This window comes from Thecamonas trahens (assembly GCF_000142905.1).
Source record: "Thecamonas trahens ATCC 50062 unplaced genomic scaffold supercont1.2, whole genome shotgun sequence".
NCBI classification, from domain to species: domain Eukaryota; order Apusomonadida; family Apusomonadidae; genus Thecamonas; species Thecamonas trahens.
Window position 1 is genome coordinate 499,102 of NW_013657678.1, and position 19,621 is coordinate 518,722.

General features: G+C 61.7%; 10 protein-coding genes across 10 annotated transcripts; 3 read left to right on the plus strand and 7 right to left on the minus strand.

The window, feature by feature from the left end:
- Window positions 1-228: 228 nt before the first annotated feature.
- AMSG_00531 (uncharacterized protein) lies at window positions 229-1,325 on the plus strand. Its single transcript, XM_013907351.1, has 2 exons — window positions 229-326; window positions 583-1,325. The coding sequence occupies exons 1-2, from the start codon at window positions 250-252 to the stop codon at window positions 1,289-1,291; spliced, it is 786 nt and encodes a 261-aa protein (XP_013762805.1). The 5' UTR covers window positions 229-249; the 3' UTR covers window positions 1,292-1,325.
- On the minus strand, window positions 1,141-4,203 carry AMSG_00532 (myosin-I binding protein). The gene has a single exon (XM_013907352.1). The coding sequence runs from the start codon at window positions 4,184-4,186 to the stop codon at window positions 1,331-1,333; it is 2,856 nt and encodes a 951-aa protein (XP_013762806.1). The 5' UTR covers window positions 4,187-4,203; the 3' UTR covers window positions 1,141-1,330.
- A 1,073-nt stretch (window positions 4,204-5,276) lies between these two features.
- On the plus strand, window positions 5,277-6,649 carry AMSG_00533 (drug/Metabolite transporter superfamily protein). The gene has a single exon (XM_013907353.1). It carries the CDS (start codon window positions 5,400-5,402, stop codon window positions 6,408-6,410), a length of 1,011 nt encoding a protein of 336 aa, XP_013762807.1. The 5' UTR covers window positions 5,277-5,399; the 3' UTR covers window positions 6,411-6,649.
- On the minus strand, window positions 6,453-8,252 carry AMSG_00534 (glucose-6-phosphate isomerase). The gene has a single exon (XM_013907354.1). The coding sequence runs from the start codon at window positions 8,155-8,157 to the stop codon at window positions 6,472-6,474; it is 1,686 nt and encodes a 561-aa protein (XP_013762808.1). The 5' UTR covers window positions 8,158-8,252; the 3' UTR covers window positions 6,453-6,471.
- Window positions 8,253-8,962: 710 nt separating this feature from the next.
- AMSG_00535 (uncharacterized protein) lies at window positions 8,963-9,622 on the plus strand (the record flags this gene model as incomplete). The annotated part of the gene is made up of 2 exons (XM_013907355.1): window positions 8,963-9,167; window positions 9,321-9,622. 2 exons carry the CDS (start codon window positions 8,963-8,965, stop codon window positions 9,620-9,622), a joined length of 507 nt encoding a protein of 168 aa, XP_013762809.1.
- AMSG_00536 (RNA recognition domain-containing protein-containing protein RRM) lies at window positions 9,599-11,604 on the minus strand. The gene has a single exon (XM_013907356.1). The coding sequence runs from the start codon at window positions 11,533-11,535 to the stop codon at window positions 9,637-9,639; it is 1,899 nt and encodes a 632-aa protein (XP_013762810.1). The 5' UTR covers window positions 11,536-11,604; the 3' UTR covers window positions 9,599-9,636.
- A 34-nt stretch (window positions 11,605-11,638) lies between these two features.
- On the minus strand, window positions 11,639-16,298 carry AMSG_00537 (serine/threonine protein phosphatase 2A; the record flags this gene model as incomplete). Its single annotated transcript, XM_013907357.1, has 5 exons — window positions 16,214-16,298; window positions 15,621-15,761; window positions 12,808-15,532; window positions 12,386-12,772; window positions 11,639-11,856 (listed from the first exon to the last, which is right to left on the minus strand). Exons 1-5 carry the CDS (start codon window positions 16,280-16,282, stop codon window positions 11,639-11,641), a joined length of 3,540 nt encoding a protein of 1,179 aa, XP_013762811.1. The 5' UTR covers window positions 16,283-16,298.
- Window positions 16,299-16,514: 216 nt separating this feature from the next.
- On the minus strand, window positions 16,515-17,345 carry AMSG_00538 (uncharacterized protein; the record flags this gene model as incomplete). Its single annotated transcript, XM_013907358.1, has 1 exon — window positions 16,515-17,345. The coding sequence occupies exon 1, from the start codon at window positions 17,340-17,342 to the stop codon at window positions 16,515-16,517; it is 828 nt and encodes a 275-aa protein (XP_013762812.1). The 5' UTR covers window positions 17,343-17,345.
- A 140-nt stretch (window positions 17,346-17,485) lies between these two features.
- AMSG_00539 (ubiquitin carrier protein) lies at window positions 17,486-18,406 on the minus strand. The gene has a single exon (XM_013907359.1). It carries the CDS (start codon window positions 18,341-18,343, stop codon window positions 17,603-17,605), a length of 741 nt encoding a protein of 246 aa, XP_013762813.1. The 5' UTR covers window positions 18,344-18,406; the 3' UTR covers window positions 17,486-17,602.
- A 629-nt stretch (window positions 18,407-19,035) lies between these two features.
- Window positions 19,036-19,512, minus strand: AMSG_00540 (uncharacterized protein; the record flags this gene model as incomplete). Its single annotated transcript, XM_013907360.1, has 1 exon — window positions 19,036-19,512. The coding sequence occupies one exon, from the start codon at window positions 19,510-19,512 to the stop codon at window positions 19,036-19,038; it is 477 nt and encodes a 158-aa protein (XP_013762814.1).
- Between the last annotated feature and the right edge of the window lie 109 nt (window positions 19,513-19,621).

The window sequence follows — 19,621 nt, forward strand, 5'->3', positions numbered from 1 at the left end:
TCCCCCCCCCTCCCTCCCTCCCCCCCCCTCCTTCCCTCTGATCCCCATGCTCTACCTATCCATAGCATCAAAGGGCATCTTGATCCCTTCCCCCCTTCACCTCTATCTCTGATCCCCCTTTCTTCCCCCCTCCCTCCCCCCCCCCCCTCTGCCAACTTTGCTGTCACTGTCGCTGCCTCCGCTATCGCCACCGGCACAACGTCACTCGCGAGTACTTGACTTGCCATTGAGGGAGGGAGGGAGGAAGTCATGCAGCACCTAGCTGTACGGCATGTTCTGTTTGCCCTGGCTGCTGTCTTGGCAACTTCATTGGCCTTGTGGGTGAGGTACGTCGGTCCCGCCGAGAGCGAGTGAGCCGGAAAGGCAGGGGGGGGGAAGGGGGAGGGCGGAAGGTGGTGGGGGGGAGGGGGAAGAGGGGGGGCGGGTAATGATGATCACTCTCATGCGGTCTCTCTCTGCATGCACTCACTCTGTTCTGAAATATCGCTCTTGATCGGACACGGTGCTGTGATCGGTTGCGGATACGGTGATCGTATCGGACACGGTGCGGGCGATGTGGCTAACATTCTCCCGCCTCCTCAGAACGTACTACACCATCAACAAGGTGCCTGCTGCTGAGGCTTCCCTGCCCGATCGCGGCTTCACTTATGCCGGCGTGCAGGTTGGCACTGGACGCCCGGCCACTCCGATCGAGCTGCTGTACGAGCGCGCGCAGATGGTTGTGGCGGTGGCGAGCACCATGTTTGTCACGCTCTTTGTTGTCGCGCACGAGCGAATGGTCCTGCTGGGTCGACTGACTACCCTCTGGCTCTTTCTCTCGCTCGTTTCGGTCCCGATGATGGTGCTGACGTATGCTCCGTTTCCACGGCCCGAGTGCCCCGCGCTCGCCGGCTCGCTCATCGCCTGCTCGCCGTCGTTCTGGTCGATCAACGTCATGTACTTGGCCCTCTTTGCCGGTCTTTGGCGCCACACCGTCCGCGACTCGGCCATCGGCGACGTGCTCGCCGGCCTCTCGCCGCTGGCCATGTGGCTTGTCGAGCGCTCGGCCTGGCTCCTTGTCGCCGCCATGTGCTACGTCCAGATCCACGGGCGGACGCACTACTCGGTCTCGCTCGCGCTGGCCATCATGGCCGGATGGCATGTCGCCGAGGAGCTCTTTACCCGCGCTGCTCTCGACTTCCCGGCCTTTGAGTACAAGTCGGTCTATCTGGCCACCATTGACTGGGCCTCGGCCGAGCTCCGCAAGTCCTCACTCGGTCGCGTTGTCTACCGCCCGCGCAAGCTTGAATAGCACTGCTCACTAGGATTAAAGAGAAAGAGTTCCCTTTGCTCATGCCGACGGCCCGCCCCGGTTGCGCGGCCGCCGCGACGGCGGCCGCCGATTGCGCTTGGGTGCGGCCGCCACCCTCGCCCGGTTCTTGTGCTCGAGCGCAGCCTCCTTGCGCTCAAACTCCTCGAGCTTGACGTCCGGCCCGTCGGGCACCTCGGCCTTGCCCTTGTCTTTGGACTTGCCCTTGACCTTGTCCTTGACCTTGTCCTTGGACTTGACCTTGTCCTTGGACTTGACCTTGTCCTTCTTCTTGTCCTTGTCCTTGACCTTCTTCTCCTTCTTCTTCTTGTCTTTGGCGGCCTTGGCGGCCTTGGCTGCCGCCGCGTCCTGTTGCGCCGCCTTGGCCGCCGCTCGGTTCGCCGCCCGCACCCCCTCGATGTCGTCGAGCGCGTCCTGCAGCCGCATCTCGACAGCCTGGAACACATGCTCGGCGGCAATGTCGACCATTGAGGCGCACGTTTCACCGCCGAGGTTGACCAGCTCTGACGTGACGCCACGGAAGAGCTTGGAGAGCTCTTCGACCTGGACTAGGGCTGTGTGGTCGGCGAGCGAGGCCACCAGCTCATCGCGGGTGTCCGCCACCGACGGCAGCCGCGCCGCAAACAGCTCGCCGAGCCGTGCCTGCATGTCGCGGGCCCGGTCGGCGTAGTACTCGCGGACCTGCGAGGCAAACTCGTCGAGCATGTTCTTGAGATCAACTTCCATCGTCGCCACCATCGACTGTGCCGCAAAGGCAAGCTCGGTCTGCGCCGCAGGAGTGGCTTCGGCGTCGGCAATGGCTGCAGAGTGGGACTCAAGGTCGGCGCCTGAGCCGGTTGCCCGGATCCGCTGCACAATGCGCGAGAACTCCTCGGCGCGGACCATGTTGAGCGACGAGACGCCGGTGAGGCCGGTCGCCGACGCGCGGAACTGGTTCGGGTTTTGGTTGCGGAAGAGCGAGGCCTGGATCTCGTTGACAAGCGCATAGACCTGCTCCGGGTCGCGGAGCGAGGCGTTGATGTCGATGAGCGGTAGCGGCATCGCCTTGATTGAGTAGTTGCGCGAGAGGCCGGTCTTAAAGTGCTGCAAGCCGACCTGCGATGTACCGTTCTCGTCCCACGACAGCGATCGCAGGGTGTCATTGAGCTGGAGTGCCTTGGAGAGCGCAGCCGCACCACGGTCGCCCATCTGGTTGCCCGAGATGTCGAGCTTGGTCAGCGAGGTGTTCGCCCCGAGCGCGTCGAGAAAGATGAGCGTGTCAGCCTTGAGCGCAGCCTTGGCGTTGCCTGCCAACGAGAGCTCGGTGAGCGGGCACTCGGACTCGATGAGCGAGCAGAGTGCGTCCATGGCCGCCGGCCGCGACTTGGTCGGCTTGCCGCGAAAGTTGCCGTCAAGCACAAGCGTCTCCAGGCACGTCGACTGTGTCAGCGCCATGACCAGCGCAAGCACGCCGTCATCACCCAGCTCGTTCTCGGCCACATTGAGCTTGGAAAGGTTGCGCACCGCAGGAAGCGCCTCCGCCAGCGCCCGCCCGCCGTCGGGACCAAAGCTGTTGGCTGCCGCGTTGAGCTCAAACTCGTGCAGAATTGGGTTGTTGCCAATGGCCCCAATGATCTCCCCAAGTGAAGCCACTGGGACCTTGCTCCCGGCAAGCGAGAGCGCCTTGAGCGACTCGGCACCCTGCAGGACGCGGACAAGCGCCTTGGCATCCTTGGCCCCAAACTTGACGTTGTCCAGCACGAGCGTCCGCAGCGACGACGACCCGCGCTGAAGCGCAGAGAGCACCTGCTCGATGACCACCCCAGTGTCCGCGAGCTTGAGCGTCCCGATCGAGTTGGGCTGCGCCAGGAAGGCTGCCATGCCAGCGGTGCACCCGGAAAGGTCATTCCCCGACAGGTCGAGCACGTCGAGCGACGACACAAGGTGGCTGTTCTTCTTCAGCGCGTTGACAATGACCATCGCCGTCTTCTTCTTCAGCCCGCACCCGGAGAGGTTGAGGGAGGCAAGGCCGTGCGGGAGGCTGACAATGAGGCTGGCCAGCGCGTCGCACGACGCCTGGTCCAGCGCGTTGCCAGACAGGTCGAGGTTGTTGACCGCAAGGTACGGGTTGGCTGCCATCGCCTCAAACACACCCGCAAACTCAGACTTGAGCCCGGTGCCCGACAAGTTGAGCTTTTCCAGGTGGCCGTTGGTCCGCATCACCACAGCCAGCACTTTCAGCACATCCTTGTCCACGCTAGGGCCCGACGCCGTGAAGCAGCGGAACCACGAGTTGTACTTGAGCGCGAGCAGGAGCGGCCGGTAGTCGCGGACCTCGTCAAACTCGACCACGTTAAAGTCCTTGACCGAGTTGACGGCAAACAAGTTCTCCACATCCCACATGATGTCCTCGCGGAGTGGCGCGCCGAGCCACGATGACATGACTGCCATCGCCAGCGCGTAGTTGCCGCAAGCCAGTGCATCCACAGGCAGCTTCTTGACCCGTGTCGGCGGTGTCACCACAAACTTGACGCCCTCGCCCGAGTCTGCCGGCTTGTCCGGAAAGATCACAGAGACCGCGCGCGCGAGACACGTGATCACGTTGGTCGCTGCGGGCGTCTTGATGTCCAGCGTCGCCACAGAGCTCGAGTTGACCGACGTGGCAATCGCAGCCGGAATGAGCGGTGGCTGCGCAAACGAGAGGCTCACCGTCGTCTCATCCGGAGAGACCACCGCCCGCAGCTCCAGAATCGAAAAGCTAGTCGAGAGCTTGCCGCCAGCTTTGAGCATGTACACATGCTTCTGACCGATGACAAGCAGCCGCGGCTCGGGCCCCTTGGTCTTGATCAGAGCCACCCGCGACACAAAGTACGCATTGTCGGCGTGCTCATGGAGCATAGCACGCACCGCGTCTGGCGCCCATCCCACACCCCAAACACGTACACAAGCCGCCAGTTCCCTTCCATGGTCAGTCTTCATCCCTGCTCCCTTCCTCCCTAACACCAACCCCCCACTCCACAGCACCGCTTTCTCCCCCTCAGCGCATGTCGGCTACCAACCATTTCGTTGGAATCGCCAACGCGAGCACCGCCACGTACACAGTCACCCCCCCCCCCCCTTTACATCCCCTCCTCCCCGTCCTGTCCCCCCCCCAAACTCCTGTTCCCTCATTCCCCCACTCCGTGCGGTGGAAAGGTATGCAAGACGTACTTGATTCTTCATAGCTCACCTCGGCGAGCTCAATGGGCATGGTGAGGGAGTGAAACGGTGCGTGACGGGGTGACTCGCCCTGCATTCGTCCGTTGCCAGTTGCCAACAAGCTCGACGAGTAGCCAGCAATTGATGGGAAGGAATAATTGAATCTGGTGTGTATTGCTTTTGCCGTATTGGCAAAGATGGACAAAGTTAGAGTAGAAAGACGCCGCTGACCTTGCTAGTGCTGGTTGGGGAGGGGGAGGGCACGGCAAGCGGTTACTAGATGCATGCGTATACTGCAGAGAAGATCGGCCGTCGTGTTTCTGCCAAATGCGCCTTCTGGGTCGTCGGTTGCTCGCCGAGTCAGTGCCGGTCGGCCGCCACTCGTCGACTCGCTGGCTGCATCTCCGGCAGGCGAGCAGCCAAGTTGAAACTGGGTATAGGATTGGGAATGCGATCGCTACCAGTGGACTGATGTTATCATCGTGCCTTGCGTACTACAGATCACGTCGAAAATCCACTGAAATTGTCGCTGGTTGTCGCTGGTGGCTCTTGGGAGGGCTGGCGGTGGTGTAGGTGAGCGGTGAGCTGCCCTGCTCACGGAAGCATATGAGCATCTTTTGGTCCGATGGAGCCAGACCTGCAGTGAAATGGCGGATGATTAGTATGTTAGTATGTGCAGGCTGCAGGAAACGGAAGGATATAGTCGTATGAAAGCTTGTGGCGGTATGTAGCTTCGATGACGGGTATCTGCGGTGGTAGCGGCATCGAACGGGTTGTGTCATTTTTCGGGGTTGGGAGACGAAGCTTGCGCTCGGCACGCTTGAGTTGCAAACTTGCAAGGACACGTCGCGCACGTGAGTGTGGAGGAAGCAAGTAGCGGGTGAGTCTGCAGAAAATCTCATTCTCTGCTGCAATGGGTGCTGTGAAGGTGCCTGTGCCGTCGGCCTCTATGCTGGTCTCGGTTGGCTACGTGGGATGGAATGTTGCCTCATCGGTTGGCCTAATTCTTGTCAACAAGTGGCTGTTCGACGTCGTCCGCCTCGAGTCCATCCTCCTCCTTACTGCGCTGCACCTGTTTTGCTCATGGCTTGCAGTGGTTGGCCTCATCAAGCTTGGCTATGAAACTTACAAGCCCATGCCCACCAAAGATCTGGCGCTCATGGTTGGCTCGTTCTTCTTTACCATTGCCTTTTTCAACCTCTCGCTCAAGTTCAACTCGGTCGGCACGTACCAGCTCTCCAAGCTCCTGGTTACGCCGGTCACTACCGTTCTTCAGTTTGTGCTCTTCCGCAAGAGTGTGAGTCTCGCAACACAGGCAGCACTGTTAGTAATTTGCCTTTCTGTGGCGTTTGTGACGAGCTCGGGCGATCGGCCGACAGTGACGGGCGCCACCTGCTCGATCATCGCCATCCTGTCCTCGGCTATTACCTCGCTGTGGGCAAAGTCCAAGCCGGCCGAGCTCGGTCTCTCGACCTACCAGCTCAACTTTCACCTCTTTCTTTGGTCAAGCATATGCTTTGCCTCGGCCTCGATTCTTTTTGAGAGCAACCAGATCGGCCAGCTCCGCGCACTCATCCGCGACGACCTCGATCCTAACGTTGCCGGCTCGCTCCGAGTCCCATTTATGATTCTGACCTGCGCCATGGCCGCCTCGCTCAATCTCTCATCGGCGCAGCTCATTTTCTACACTTCACCGCTCACCTACCACGTTGTGGGCCACTTTAAGCTCATCCTCATTCTCGCCTTTGGCGTCATCTATCTCAACTCCCCGGTCTCATCGCAGGTTGTGGTCGGCATGGTTGGCGCAGTGTCTGGTGTCATGTGGTACACTACAATTCGGTTCCGTGAGGCGCAGATGCACGTACCGGAGGTTCACTCGGACGACTCGGACGACTTGAAGTGGAGCGAGAGGGCTCGGGTGTGAGACTGGCGCATGTACATGGCTGGTAAGGATGTGCGTCCAAGCGAGGCATGTTGTGTGATATTTAGCGGAGAGCCAGGTAGTGCTGCATGATGCGGGCGGTGGAGACGTCGTGACCATCGGTTGAGGCCGCGGCAAAGTCGTCGACAATGGCCGACGCCAGCTTCTTACCGAGCTCAACACCAAACTGGTCGTAGGCGTTGAGGCCGAGGAGGGCGGCGACGGTAAAGACAGCATGCTCGTAGAAGGCGATAAGGGCGCCGAGGGTAGCCGGGGTCAGCTTGCGGTACATAAAGGTGGTCGTCGGACGGTTGCCCGAGAAGGCGCGGGCCGGATCGTCGTGGCTCTTACCCACCATGAGTGCCTCAGCCTGGGCAACGGCGTTGGCGACAAGCATCTCGTGCTGGGTGCCGATGGCTGCATGCGACGAGGCCGCGACGAGAAAGTCTGCCGGCACGACCTGGCCCTGGTGCAGAAGCTGCATGAACGAGTGCTGAGCCGGCGTTCCGGGCTCGCCAAACACGACCGAGCCCGAGGTGACGAGGTGCGGCGGGAGCGGGACGCCGTCGCGGGTCACACCCTTGCCCAGCGACTCCATGGTCAACTGCTGGAGGTAGGCGGCAAAACGGCCGAGGTTGTGGTCGTAGGGGAGGACGGCGTGCGAGGTGTAGCCGAAAAAGTTGGTGTACCACAAGTCGAGGGTGCCCATGAGGAACGGGATATTCGACGCGAGCGGAGCGGTGAGAAAGTGCTCGTCGACGGCGTGCGCGCCGGCGAGGAAGCGACCAAACGCCTCGGGACCCACTGCGAGCATGACCGAGAGCCCGATTGGGCCCCAGACCGAGTAACGCCCGCCGACCCAGTCAGAGAAGGCAAACATGTTGGCCGGGTCAATGCCAAAGCCCGCCACGCCGTCGCTGTTGGTCGAGACGGCCACAAAGTGCGCGGCAACGGCGGCGTCGTCGAGCCCGCCCGCCGGATCCAGCAGCCACGCCTTGGCCGCGTTGGCGTTGGCCAGCGTCTCCGCTGTCGTAAACGTCTTGGAGCAGACAATGAAGAGCGTCGTCTCGCGGTCGCACTTGGCGAGCGCCTCGGTGAGGTTCGACGGATCGACGTTTGCCACAAAGTGCATGTCGAGCTCGTCCTTTGCGTATGGCGCGAGCGCGCCAACCACCATGGCCGGGCCGAGGTCCGAGCCGCCGATGCCAATGTTGACGACCGAGGCAATGGCCTTGCCCGTTGCGCCCTTCCACGTCCCGCTGCGGACCGAGTCGGCAAAGGCCTTCATCTGGGCAAGGACGGTGCCGACGGCCTCGGCGCCATCCTCGGCAAAGTCAAATGACGACGATGCGCCGTCATCGTAGAGGCACTTGTACGCCTCGGGTGTGCGGAGCGCAACATGGCCCACAGCGCGATCCTCGGTCACGTTCACGTGCTCGCCCGCAAACATGGCAGCGCGGAGAGCGTTAAAGTCCATGGCAGCCGCCAGCTCGCCGAAAAGCTCCACCGTTCGCTCGGTCACTAGATGCTTGGAAAAGTCCGCGAGGAGGCCAATGCCCGCAACATCCTCCTCCGCATCACCCGTAGCATCAGCCGTTGCAGAGTCGGGAAAGGCCACACAGAGCTTATCCAGCCGACCATCGTCGTCGGCAAGAGCTGCAGCCACCGAAAAGGTTGGCGGCGAAACTTCAGCCTTGTGCTCAGCGAGCGCCTTCCAGGCCTCAGATGTCCATGCAGTGGTACTCGTCATGTGTGTATGTGTGTGTGTGTGTGAGAGAGGTGGTCTTAGACTCGAACTGTTCGGCTCTGACACTGGCTCTGGCTTGGTCTCTCGCCCCTCTGGCCTTTTGGCTGGGTATGGGTCATTTCGGGTGTCACCACGTGGCGTTTGCCAAATGTCCTCATTTTGATCGAGACATTGTTTGATGTCGTCATCTGTGTAGCTAGCGTTCCGGTGTGATGGGGGCTTCTTTTGTTCACATGTCGTCATGGCGTGTGATGTCGGGTGATGATGGTGTGAACATGCCTCCACGCTTGCGTCTACACTTGCGCGTCTATGCTTGTGGTAGCCTGATCAGTCGCCGTGCTTTGGCCTTGTCACGCTGATCTGGTGCGCCAGGGTTGCCGATGATACGGGTGATACGGGTGATATGGGTGATACGGGTGATATGGTTGATATGGGTGATACGGGTGATACGGGTGATATGGGTGATAAGGGTGATGCTGGCAGGGCCGGGCGGCCCCGCCCTCGGCAGGCGGTGGCCACTCGGGCGTCTCCACCCCGCTGCCCCTTCCCCTCACCGCACCGCACTCTCCGTTCGGCGGACATGGCGCTGTACGGATCAAGCTCTGCACTCGCACAGGCATGGACAGGAGGATCTTCCACCGCAGGTGAGCTCGGGGAAGCACTGCGGGCAGAGAGGCTGGCGCGCGAGGCGGCGGGAGAGTCGGCTGCGCTCGACACAGGCGTGCTCACCGATGGCGCCAAGTCGAGCAGCAGCGGGGTGATGGACGGCGGAGCCGGTAGCAGTGGCAACAGCAATAGCAGCAACGGCATGGCCAATGGCAAGCCGGAGAGACAGATCGAGCTCGCAGGTCTGCAACCGGCTCCGCCTCCGGGCCCGCCAACCCGGGCGCGGTCGAGGTCTGGGGCGAGGACGGTGGCCAATCGCCAGACTGACGAGGTCACCGACCAACCGGTCAAACTCGGCAGGGTTCTCGACACTTCGCCAAACACCAAGAAGCGGCGCCGGCGAAAGAGTGCAGGCAAGCGGATCGGGGCATCGCGGCTCGGAGAGTTGTGCCAAATCTGCTACGCACACCCTCGTGATGGCCTCCTCCAGCCGTGTGGCCACCGGGTTGTGTGCGGCGCATGCCTTTCAACGCTCAGCGAACACTTTACTCGCTGTCCAGTCTGCCGCGGGCCGATCAAGCAGACTTCGTTTGAGCATACGGCGCTCGACCTTGGCGCGCTCAATGCTCTTGCCAAACTCCCGCCGATCGGCGGCGACGGCGGCGAAGGCGCGAGCTCCGAGCGAGCAGAGGCAGGCGACGGCGACGGGTGCCGAGCCTGCGGGAGCGCTACGGCCAACGCCATGTTTGTGCCTTGCGAGCATGTGCTCCTCTGCGCCACCTGCGCAGCAGCCATCGAGCCGGCGTTTTGCGTTGCGTGCTGGACGCGGGTCGACGGACACAAGGCCACGTTTGTCACATGAGGTGCGAGTTGGGATCAAGTTGTCCCATAGAGCGCCAGCTGAGCAGCAGCGGTCGGGTACGACGAGAATGAGACGTCAGTCTTGCCCTCGGCATGGTCGAGGGCGGCACCGACGGTAGAAAAGAGCGACGAGCCGCCGATGCGGGCAATGAGGTTGGTGGCCACCAGCTGGATCTTGCAATGGTCGTTGAGACCGACCAGGTAGAGCGCCACACCGCGGAGGCGGTAGTTGTCGACCAACGACTTGAGGCCTGCCAGTGCTGCAGCGTCAAAGTGGTGGACGGCGGCGACAACAAGGATGACGGCCCGGAGCTTGGGCAGAACAGTGTGCAGCTCGTCGCGCTGCGACGGATGGGCGTCGACCGAGCCGAGGTGCTCGATCTTGTCCAGGATTGCCACCAGCTGGCCGATGTTGGCAAAGTTGAGCTGTGACTCGTCCACTCGGAGCACAAGCGTGTCGGCCGGAGGAACAGCCGACGGAAACTGGTTGATGTCGACAAAGGTCCGCTGGATAGAGCCCGGCGCGTGTGGCGAGTTCTCGGAGAGCAGGAGCTCGCCAAGAATAGCAAAGTGCGGGAATGAAGAGGCCCGAATGACAAGCAAGAGCGAGAGCGCGATGGAGACTAGCAGGCCAGCCTCGACGCCCCACACCACCGTGATGACCAGCGCCATACCTACAAGCGCGAGCTCGGACATGGCCCGCAGCGAGTAGAGAAAGACAACCTCGGGGCCCTCGAACAGCAGCAGCGCGGCACGGAGGATAAAGGCAGCAATGACGCCGATCGGCAGGTGGTAAAGCGTCGGGGTGAGCCAGAGCAGCGTTGCAAACGAGAGCAGCGCCACCGTGGCTCCGGTGGCCTGGGTCCGCGCCCCGGTGGACGCCTGCAGCGACGATCGCGACGACTCGCCAAAGACTGGGAAAGCGCCAAAGATGGCGCCGGCGACATTGGCCAGCCCCAGCGCCACAAGCTCGCGGTTGCCGGAGAGCCGCGGCGTGTTGGCCGTCGCCCGCGCAGGATACGCTTTGGCCACCGAAATCGAATACACATAGCCGATGATGGCGATGGCGGTCCCGGACTGGACTGCGGGCCCGAGAAGCTCCCACGTCGGCAGCCGAGCCGACGGCAGCCCCGAAGAGGTGTGGCCCACAACAGCCACGCCGTGCTTGTCGAGCTCACCCCACCGCGAGACAAGGAGCATGACAACAAGAACCACAAGAAACTCGGGGAAGAGCAGGACCCAAGTCCGGGCCCGCGACACCGGCCACTGCCGCACCACACGCTGCTTGAGCCAGTACGTGGCGACAAGAAAGACCAGCGACGAGAGCGAGCACGCGATGGCGAGACCCGACGCCTCGCCAAAGTGGGTGAACACGTATCCTATCTTGCGGATCGACGCGTAGTCAGACACGTGTGCCTGCTGCGGGAGCCCAAACAGTGCGTCGAGCTGGTCACACACCAGCACAATGGCAACGCCGAGGCGGTAGCCCACCAGAATGCTCGACGAGAGCACGTTTTCCAGAAACCCGAACCGAACAAGCCCAAGAAGCATGCACACAACGCCCACCACCAGCGTCAGTGCCGCTGCCGCAGCTTCGGGTGCCACCCCGGCCCCTGCTCGCTTGACATATGATCCCACGAGGAGCGCAACCAGCGCGTCCGGGCCCACCGAGAGTTGCGGCGAACTGCCAAACACCACATAGACAAGGAGCGGGACACCGGCAGCATACAGGCCATACACAGGATGCAGTCCCGCGAGCGTGGCGTACGAAAGTGAGTGTGGGAGGAGCATGGCGGCCACAGCGGCGCCGGCAAGCACGTCCCACAGCAGGAAGCTCGGCGAGTACACCGGGAGCCAGTGGACGATCGGCACATAGTATGAAATCCACTTGAGCACCCCAGCTTCCCGCACCATCTGTGCCCGGCGGCTTCGTGTTCGCCCACCAAGCAGAGGCGCGTGGGCAGCATCATGCGTGTCGACCTTTGCACCGGTCCACTCGAACGGCTTTGCGCCGGCTTCACAGGATCCGCCCTCGTGCAGCGACGGCGTCAACCTTGGCGACGATGCCGATGTTGTGGATGAAGAAGATGCGGATGCCGATGGTGATGATGACGCCGACGCCGACGCCGACGCCGATGGTTGTGGCGAGCAATGTGGCGGCGAGAGGACGCCAGCATTGCGCGGCAAGGATGCAGAGATGGCCGATCCCGGAACAGACGTCGCCGCCAAGGGCGACTGGAGGTACCCATCACCATACCCATATTGGCCGCCATGTAATGATACCGTCCGCTCCGGAGTCCTCCTCTGCAACGATCGGTGGTACGACGCAAGTCGGTCCTTGATGATGGCCGACGCCGTCCGAGACGGCGCAGTCGACGACATGGCAGCCGCAGCCAAGGACGTCTACTAGAGCCGGGAAGAGGTAGCACCGGTAGCACCGGCGGAGAAAAAGCAAGACGAGTGGAAGACGGAAGAGTGGTGCGAGGGTGAGGGTGAGGGCGAGGGCGAGTGCGGTGTGTGAGCTGGTTGCGCTTGGTCGGCTACCTGACCCGGTGTGGTGGCCACCGCCATGACCTGGCGATTCGATAAGGGAATGTGCGGCCTGAGTATTGGGTTTGGGGCAATGATGGGGAGATGGAGTGATGGTGTAGTCACGAGCTTTTACTGGGCAAGCTCGGCCTCACGGGCGGCGCGGTTCGACGCGGCGACAGCGGCGATGCGATCCCACCTCGCGGCGCGTGCGCGTTCGTCCTTCTTGCGCGACTTTCGGTTTTGGCATAGTCCTGCAGAGCAGTGGCAAAGGCCATCTTGTCGAGCTCCATGATGGCTTGCAGGCGGTCGTAGGTGAGCGAGTTGATGTAGCGGTCCCAGTGCGAGCGCGAGTTGCGGTAGAGCGGGCCAATGAGCGCGGGAAGAGCAGAGCGGAGGTTTGCGTTGACGACGGCCTCAAAGGCCTCTGTGCCGAGCATGTTGAGTGCACGCTCTGCAACCTGCAGCTGCGGCGACTCGATGCAGAGTGCAACGCGCTCAAGGGCGGCGGCCCGGGTGGGCTCCGGCAGGGCAAGAGCACCGGCGGGGCCGAGCGTGTCAAAGACTGCACCAACCTGACGGAGGAACAGCTCCTCCTTGGCAGCCGAGGTGCGGGCCAGAACTTGACCAGAAAGCTGAGCAGGGCGTTGGGCATACCCGCCAGCGGAAGGACGGCATCGTTGACTAGATCCAGCAGGGGATCGATAAACCGGATGAGCTGGGCCGACTTGAAGAGGGCAAAGACAACCGAGGAGATGTAGTGGACACCGTCAGGCGCGGGTGGATTGCCAAAGTGAGCGAGCATGCCGGCCTCGTGGACGAGCTTAATGAGCTCGCCCGGACCTGCGTGGAGCTCGTTCTCGTACACAAACGTGAGGATGACGTGGGCTATCGAGTCGCGGAGGAACCGCTGAAGGTAGGTACATGTCGAGTAGACAACAACGAGAACGTCCTTGACCGCGTTGCGCTCGTCGGCGTCGTAAGAGTTGAGGAGGTCGAGAAGCTCTGCGACAAAGTCGCGCGTGATGTACTCCTTGGCAAGGGTGACCGAGAACGACGGGTGCTTGAGGAACGACTTGAAGATGTGGTAAACAACCTCAACGTGCGGCCACGACTTGAGGAGGGCCGGCTCCGGCTCGTCAGTAAAGTCAAAGTCTGCGGCATGGAGCTCGGTGACAAGGCCCGGTGGGCGCGGGCGCTCAAAGAGGAGGTTTGCGCGGAGGAGCGAGAGGAGGACGGGGTACTCCATTTCGTCGATGGCGACGTCGGTGCCTGTGCCGTAGACCTCTGCCAAGGTGAGGAGCGCACGCTGCTTGTGGGCCTTGCCCTGTGGGTCGGCCTGCGGATCCTCAAAGTCGAAGAGGACGTAGCACTGGCGCATGAGCGAGATAACCTCGTCGCGCTTGGACTTGAGTGCGGTGGCAAGCTGGGAGCCCGAGGGTGAGATGGCAGCGAGCGAGAGTGCGCCTTCGGGCATACCGTCTGCGTCGTCTGCGGTACCGGACTTTGCCTTGAGGAAGAGGGTACCTGCACGGCGGGAAATCTTCTCCATCCAGTTGTGTGGCTTCTTGGGCTCGCCGCCGACAATGGAGGCCCACTGCTGGTCCTTGCGGAGACGCTCCTGGCCGAGGAGAACAAATTCCTCCTTGATCATGGGGTACTTGGAGAGGACCGAGTCCATGACCTTCTTGGTGAGGACGGAGAGGTCGACTTCGGTGCGCGCGACGACCGAGGCGGTCCGCTTGCCCTCAATAAACATGGCGATTTCGCCGAAAAAGTCGCCAGCGCCGAGGGTAACGTTCTCGCGCTTTGCCGAGCCGTCGGCAGGGGCGTCGAACTCGATGTCGACGACACCGCGGGCAATGAAAAACATGGACGAGCCGCGCTCGCCGCGGCGGACAATGTAGTCACCGCCCTCGTAGTGCTGGGTGATCATCGAGCCAAGGACTTCCTTAAGAAACTTGGGAATGTCGTACTGGTCAATGCCGCGCGCGACGTTGATGGAGAACCACTTGCGCTTGTGGGCCTTCATCTTGCGGCGGTGGGTGGTGTTCTTGTTCTGCTCGACGTCCCACTCTTCAAACTGGCGATGGAGAGCGCCCATGCGGAGCTTGCGGCGCTGCTCGTGAATGTCTGCTGTTGATACCGAGGCAGCGACGAGGGCGTCGCCCGAAGCGGTGGCAGAGCCGGCTTCAGCGTGTGATCGGACTGATCCAGCATTCGGGCCGGCGCGCGGACGGGATGCGCCTGACGGGGAGCTGGACGGCGAAGCCATGTTCTCGACGGCGTGGGCGACGGACTTCATCCACGCCGGCGTGGCATGGGCGGCAGAGCCCTGGCCGTCGAGATCGGCCTGCAGCCTGTTCTGGGCGAGCATTAGGAACTCGTGATGGATGAGCGGATACTGGAAGAGGACGGCCTCGCACATGTCCTTAGTGAGGACACAGACGTCGACGTCTGTGGCGGCACGGACTGAGGCTGTCCGCTTGCGCTCGAGAAACATGGCGATCTCGCCGAAAAAGTCGCCCGAGGCACAGGTCGGGTTTGGGCGCTGCTCACCCTCAGCGCGGTCGGGAAGAATGATCTCAACAGTGCCAGCGATGATGAAGAACATGGCCGAGCCGACGTCGCCACGGCGAACAATGAGGTCGCCCTCTTGGTAGTGGACAATGTCCATGGACGAGAGCATGGTCTCGACAAAGTCGGACGAGGTGGTCGTGGACAGCGACCGCACCATGCGCCGCGACTCGTCCGAAACGTCGCCGCCGGACGAGCCAGGCGCGGCGTTGCCTGCAGCGGCGGCGGTGACCTCACGGCGGATCTTGTGCAGCGATCGGCGCTTGAGGATGAGGGCCTGCTCGTGGGTGAGGAGGGCGCCGGTCTCGGGATCGCGCATGGCAAGCGAGGTGTCTGTGGCAGCATGCAGGAGCGAGCCACCGTGAGCGTCGGGCTCACCGGCGCTACCGGTGGCGAGCGGGGTGAGCTCGGTGCCCTTGCCCATGAGGCGGCCAATGGCGCGGGCGGCCTCACGCTCGGCCTCGGTCACCTCTTGCTCGTCGAGAAGCTCGAGCGAGTGGAGGCGGGTGAGGACATAGTTGCGGTAGATGTTGTAGTCTGCGTCAGTCTTGTCAACCTGGTAGCGCGGGTGCGGACAGCACGGGTTCATCCGCGAGTCGAGTGTCTTGAGCGCAGGCGTCTTGGAGCTGAGAAGCGTCACCATCTCGTGCACGTCGCCGAGCGCGTTGCGCGACAGGTCCAGATCCGTCAGCCGGAGCAGGTTCGGAAAGGCGACAAGCGTGTCCAGTGCATTGTCGGCAAGTGCCAGGCCTGTCAGACGCGGAAAGTCTTGCAAATGCTCAAGCGAGCTGACGTCGAGGAGACCCTGTGGGGATGGCGGTGCGCGGGTGAGTTGCGGGACGAGGCGGGGGAGGGGGAAGAGGACGAGGGAAGAAGAAAGGAAGCGAACGTACACAGGAAGATAGATCGACAAACGAGGTTGTCTGCGAGTACTTTTCCACAATTGATGGAGGGATGGCAGTGACGCCAGCGACTCGAAGCCGAGAGCCGTCAAACTCGTACCGAGGTGTCAAGCTCCCATCGACAGCTTGCATCTGTAGTGATGAGATTGCCATGTAATAGTTGAGTTCGGCGATCGACGATTAATGATAGGTGCAAGTGTGATGTCGACGATGACGATGACAATGATGACAATGATGATGATGATGATGATGATGATGATGATGATGATCAGAAGAGCATGTTGACGGTTGGGGTTGACGAGAAGAGTTGAAGTGGAGGGGGGGGGGAGGGGGGGTGCATGTAAGGGCAAAGCAGAGTGAGTCGCCGTCGTTGTGGTGAGTTGGCGTGGTGGTGGTGGCGGTGGTGGTGGTAGTGTGGTAGAGGTAGTAAGGGTGGCTGTGGATGGTGGTGGTGGTGGTGGGGAGGGGAGCGGAAGAGGGTGGCGGTTGGTATGAGGGAGAAGGACAGGGGAGGGGGGGGGGTGGGAAAGGCCGCAGTTGGCTCAGGAAAAGGGCGTAGATGGGAAAGTTAGAAAGGGACGTACTACGGCTCCGTCACTGCCTGGAACCACGCCACTGTTACCTCCAGCAGCCTTGGAACAGCACCCTCCCATGGTGCTCTACTCCAACTGGCTCACAGTGCGGTGACCCTTGGCCTTCCTCTCGTCGTCCGGTCCGGGCTGTCTCCCGCTGTTGTTGGCCGGGAAACGTTCGTTGAACGAACGAACACCCATCATTTGTCGCTCGTCTCTCTACCTCGTACATATCATGGATAACGTCATGGGCGGGCACGGATGACTACAGGAGTACACAGCAAATAGGTATCATTTGCTTGAGGGTGGGGAATTAGGCAGACGATGGGTCGGAAGCAGGTGCTGGGCGGGCTGCATCGGGAGCGGCTGGATCGGAAGCAGCTGCGTCAGGAGAAGCTGGATCGGTAGCAGTTGGGTCGGAAGCAGCTGGGTCGGAAGCAGCTGCATCGGGGACACCATTCAAGCAGAGGACCTTATCGAGAGCGGCATAGGTGTGGGCAAGGACAACGATCTTGGACCAGGCAGCTGCAGCGAGAAGGGCGGCGTCGAGAGCAGCGACAAAGCGTGACTGAGCAGTCCGCAGCGAGGACGGGACCATGATCCCGTACCATCGCAGCGGGTCCTTGACCTTGATAACCTCGTCCGAGTCCTCATCCCTGATCTTGGCCCCAGGAGGGAGACGAGCCGGGAGGTATGCCAGCTGTTGATCAATCTCGGCCAACCAGGTAGTCACGTCAAAGTGGGGATCGGCCATAGCGTCCAGGTGTGGAATCAAGTGACCATTACGGGCGATACGACGGGAGAGGCCGCTGGGCGAGGGCGTGGAGGCGATGTCGGTGACGTTGGTCCTGCTGCTGTTGTTGTTAATGTTGTCGTCGATCGATGATGATGATGCGTCTTCAGTGACCACCACCCGAACAAGCGCCCGCATACCAGCTTCGTCCCATCCGTCTGCGCCAATGCCACCCGAGAGCGTCTTGCCGTCAAACCTTGCCTTTGCCAGCGAGACAAAGCCCGAGCGGACAGAGGCCTCCACCTCGCCCTGCGCTTCAAGGTACCGCTCCCAGCTCTCGAGAAGGCCGAGAGCCACATGGTCTGCCACACGCAACAGCCTGCGCTCGGTGTTGGTATCCATTGCCATAGAGTCGATGGCGACAAGTGCGTGGGCTGGCGGTCTGGTTGGGTGTTGAGTGTTGAGTGTTGGGCGTTGGGTGAGTGTGGCGGGGGCGACAGCTGCGCACAATCGCTGCGCGCAGCAGCGGCTGGGGGGGGGGGGTTAGGAGATAAAGGGTTGGCAAGATTCATTGGTGCATGGTGCATCCGGTGGATGGCGCATCCGGTGCCAAGGGGAGGAATAGGTACAGCGTTCAAGACACAGACTGGCGAGGCATGACCGAGAGATCACAGACGCTTGAGGCCGCGCTTCTTCTTGCCACCGGCCTTGGCCTTCTTCTTGGACACGCCCTTGGGCGCAGCGGCGGTCTTTGTAGCGATCTTGGACGGCGGGGCGGTGGAGGCCGGGGCGTTGGTGGCGTCGGTGAGGGTGGTCGAGGCGGTGGTGACAGAGCCAGCGGCTGCCTCGGCGGCCGCCACAGGCTGCGACTTGGATGCGGCAAGGGAGTCGCCACGGGCCGCGGCGGGGGTGGCGTGGATCGAGGTCATGAGGCGCGCTCGCGACGCATACTCATCAAAAGCCTCCAGCATCAGCTTGCCAGCGGTCTCATTGAGCGCCGACTCGGGATTGGGGAAGATCATGAGCGACTTGATGGTGAGAAGGACGTCGCGAAGGCCAAGGTCGGGCTTCCAGTCCTTCTTGAGGATGTTGAGGCAGATCTCACCGGTCTCGGGCCTCACGTTGGGGTGGAAGATGTTGGTGAGGAAGAAGCCGGCCGGAGGCGCAGCCGGGAACTCACAAGTCAGCTTGAGGAGAACCCGGAAGACGCCACCCTCAAACGGCGTCGCCTCGGGCCCGGTAATGTCCGCCGTCACCTGCGACAGCTCCTCGCCAATGACGAGCTCGATGCCGTCGGGCGGGGACCGCTTCATAGCCTTCAGCTCCTTCACCAGCCGCCGCATCACCGCCGGCGGCAGATTCTCATTTGTGGATGCCTGCATCATCATCATTGATCCCAATCCAAGCATACGTCACGTTGCCCAAATGTAAGTCCTTCATCGTCCTCCTATCGCTCCTGCATGCCCCCCGCCCCTCCGAAAGGCTCCAAAATTACAACCTGCCCGAGCCGACATGTTTTCCCTCCTCCCGACTGTCGACACAATCCGAGCCCAAGCAAGCTGCCTGTATCGGCTAGAAACAGGCCAACAAGCTCTACCAAGATATAACCTTGCCTAATATAGGCACTGTGACCCAGACTTGTGTAGCTGTTGGTTAGCGCCCGTACCAGGACTGTGACCTTGAGGATAGTGACGACATCGACTGACGAATGTCTCAAATGTTTGGTCACTTGGCGCGCGCAACGGACGGCAAGAGGGCGGGTATGCCAAAGCAGAGGGCCTGAGGAAAGTAATGGGATGCCAAACGAGCAACCATGCAAATGAGAGCAAAGTGTATGCCTGCTCTACGTACCATTGTTGCAATGTGTGTGTGCGAGGTGGTAGACCGGCTTGCGGTTGTCCGGCTTGGTCTCGTGGGTGTCGAGTCGAGTGGACAGAAACGGAAGCGGCGGGTTCATTGTGGGCGAATCGAAGACGTGCCGCTGCGACTGCCACAAATCGCTTGGGAGGAGGATGGGGCGAGGGTCACTGATGACGTTCTGATTTCATTGCGACTCGACTATGACGGCATGGATGTTTGTGTATGCTACACTGCTACACTGCTACACGTCTGGTGAGAGCGATGTGTCGAGGACGACGCCGTAATAGACCATGGCGAGGAGGCGTCGGCGCTGGGGATCAAGGAGCGAGGCAAAGACAAGATCGGGAAAGACGGCACGGGCCTGGCGGTTGATGTGGGCCTCGACAAGCTCGTCATCGTAGCCTAGTGTGAGCGCCATCATGGCTGATGAGGACGAGGCGTGAAAGTAGGAGAGGCATGGATCCGAGAAGCCCGCCGACGAGATGAGCATGCCGAGGTGGTGCTCGTGTGGCAGCCGCTGAGCAACACGGAGCAGGACGCCTTCCAGTTCGCGAATGTGGACGGTTGAGGCCTTGGTGGCCAGCGCTTTGCACTGTGCCCACACATGGACCGGATCGCCGCAACTATCGGCGGCAGCGGCAGCGTCAGGGCGATGCCAGACGGCCGACACATCGATACCGTCATCGCCTGCGCCACCGACCTGCGCCACCGACTCCATTCCCCGCTGCCGCTCCATCCATGCCGCAGCCATCAGCTCGTATTCTGTCCCGACGTAGACGGTGGAAGGCGCCGAGTCGGCGTCGCCGCCGCCCGCATCGCCGTCGCCG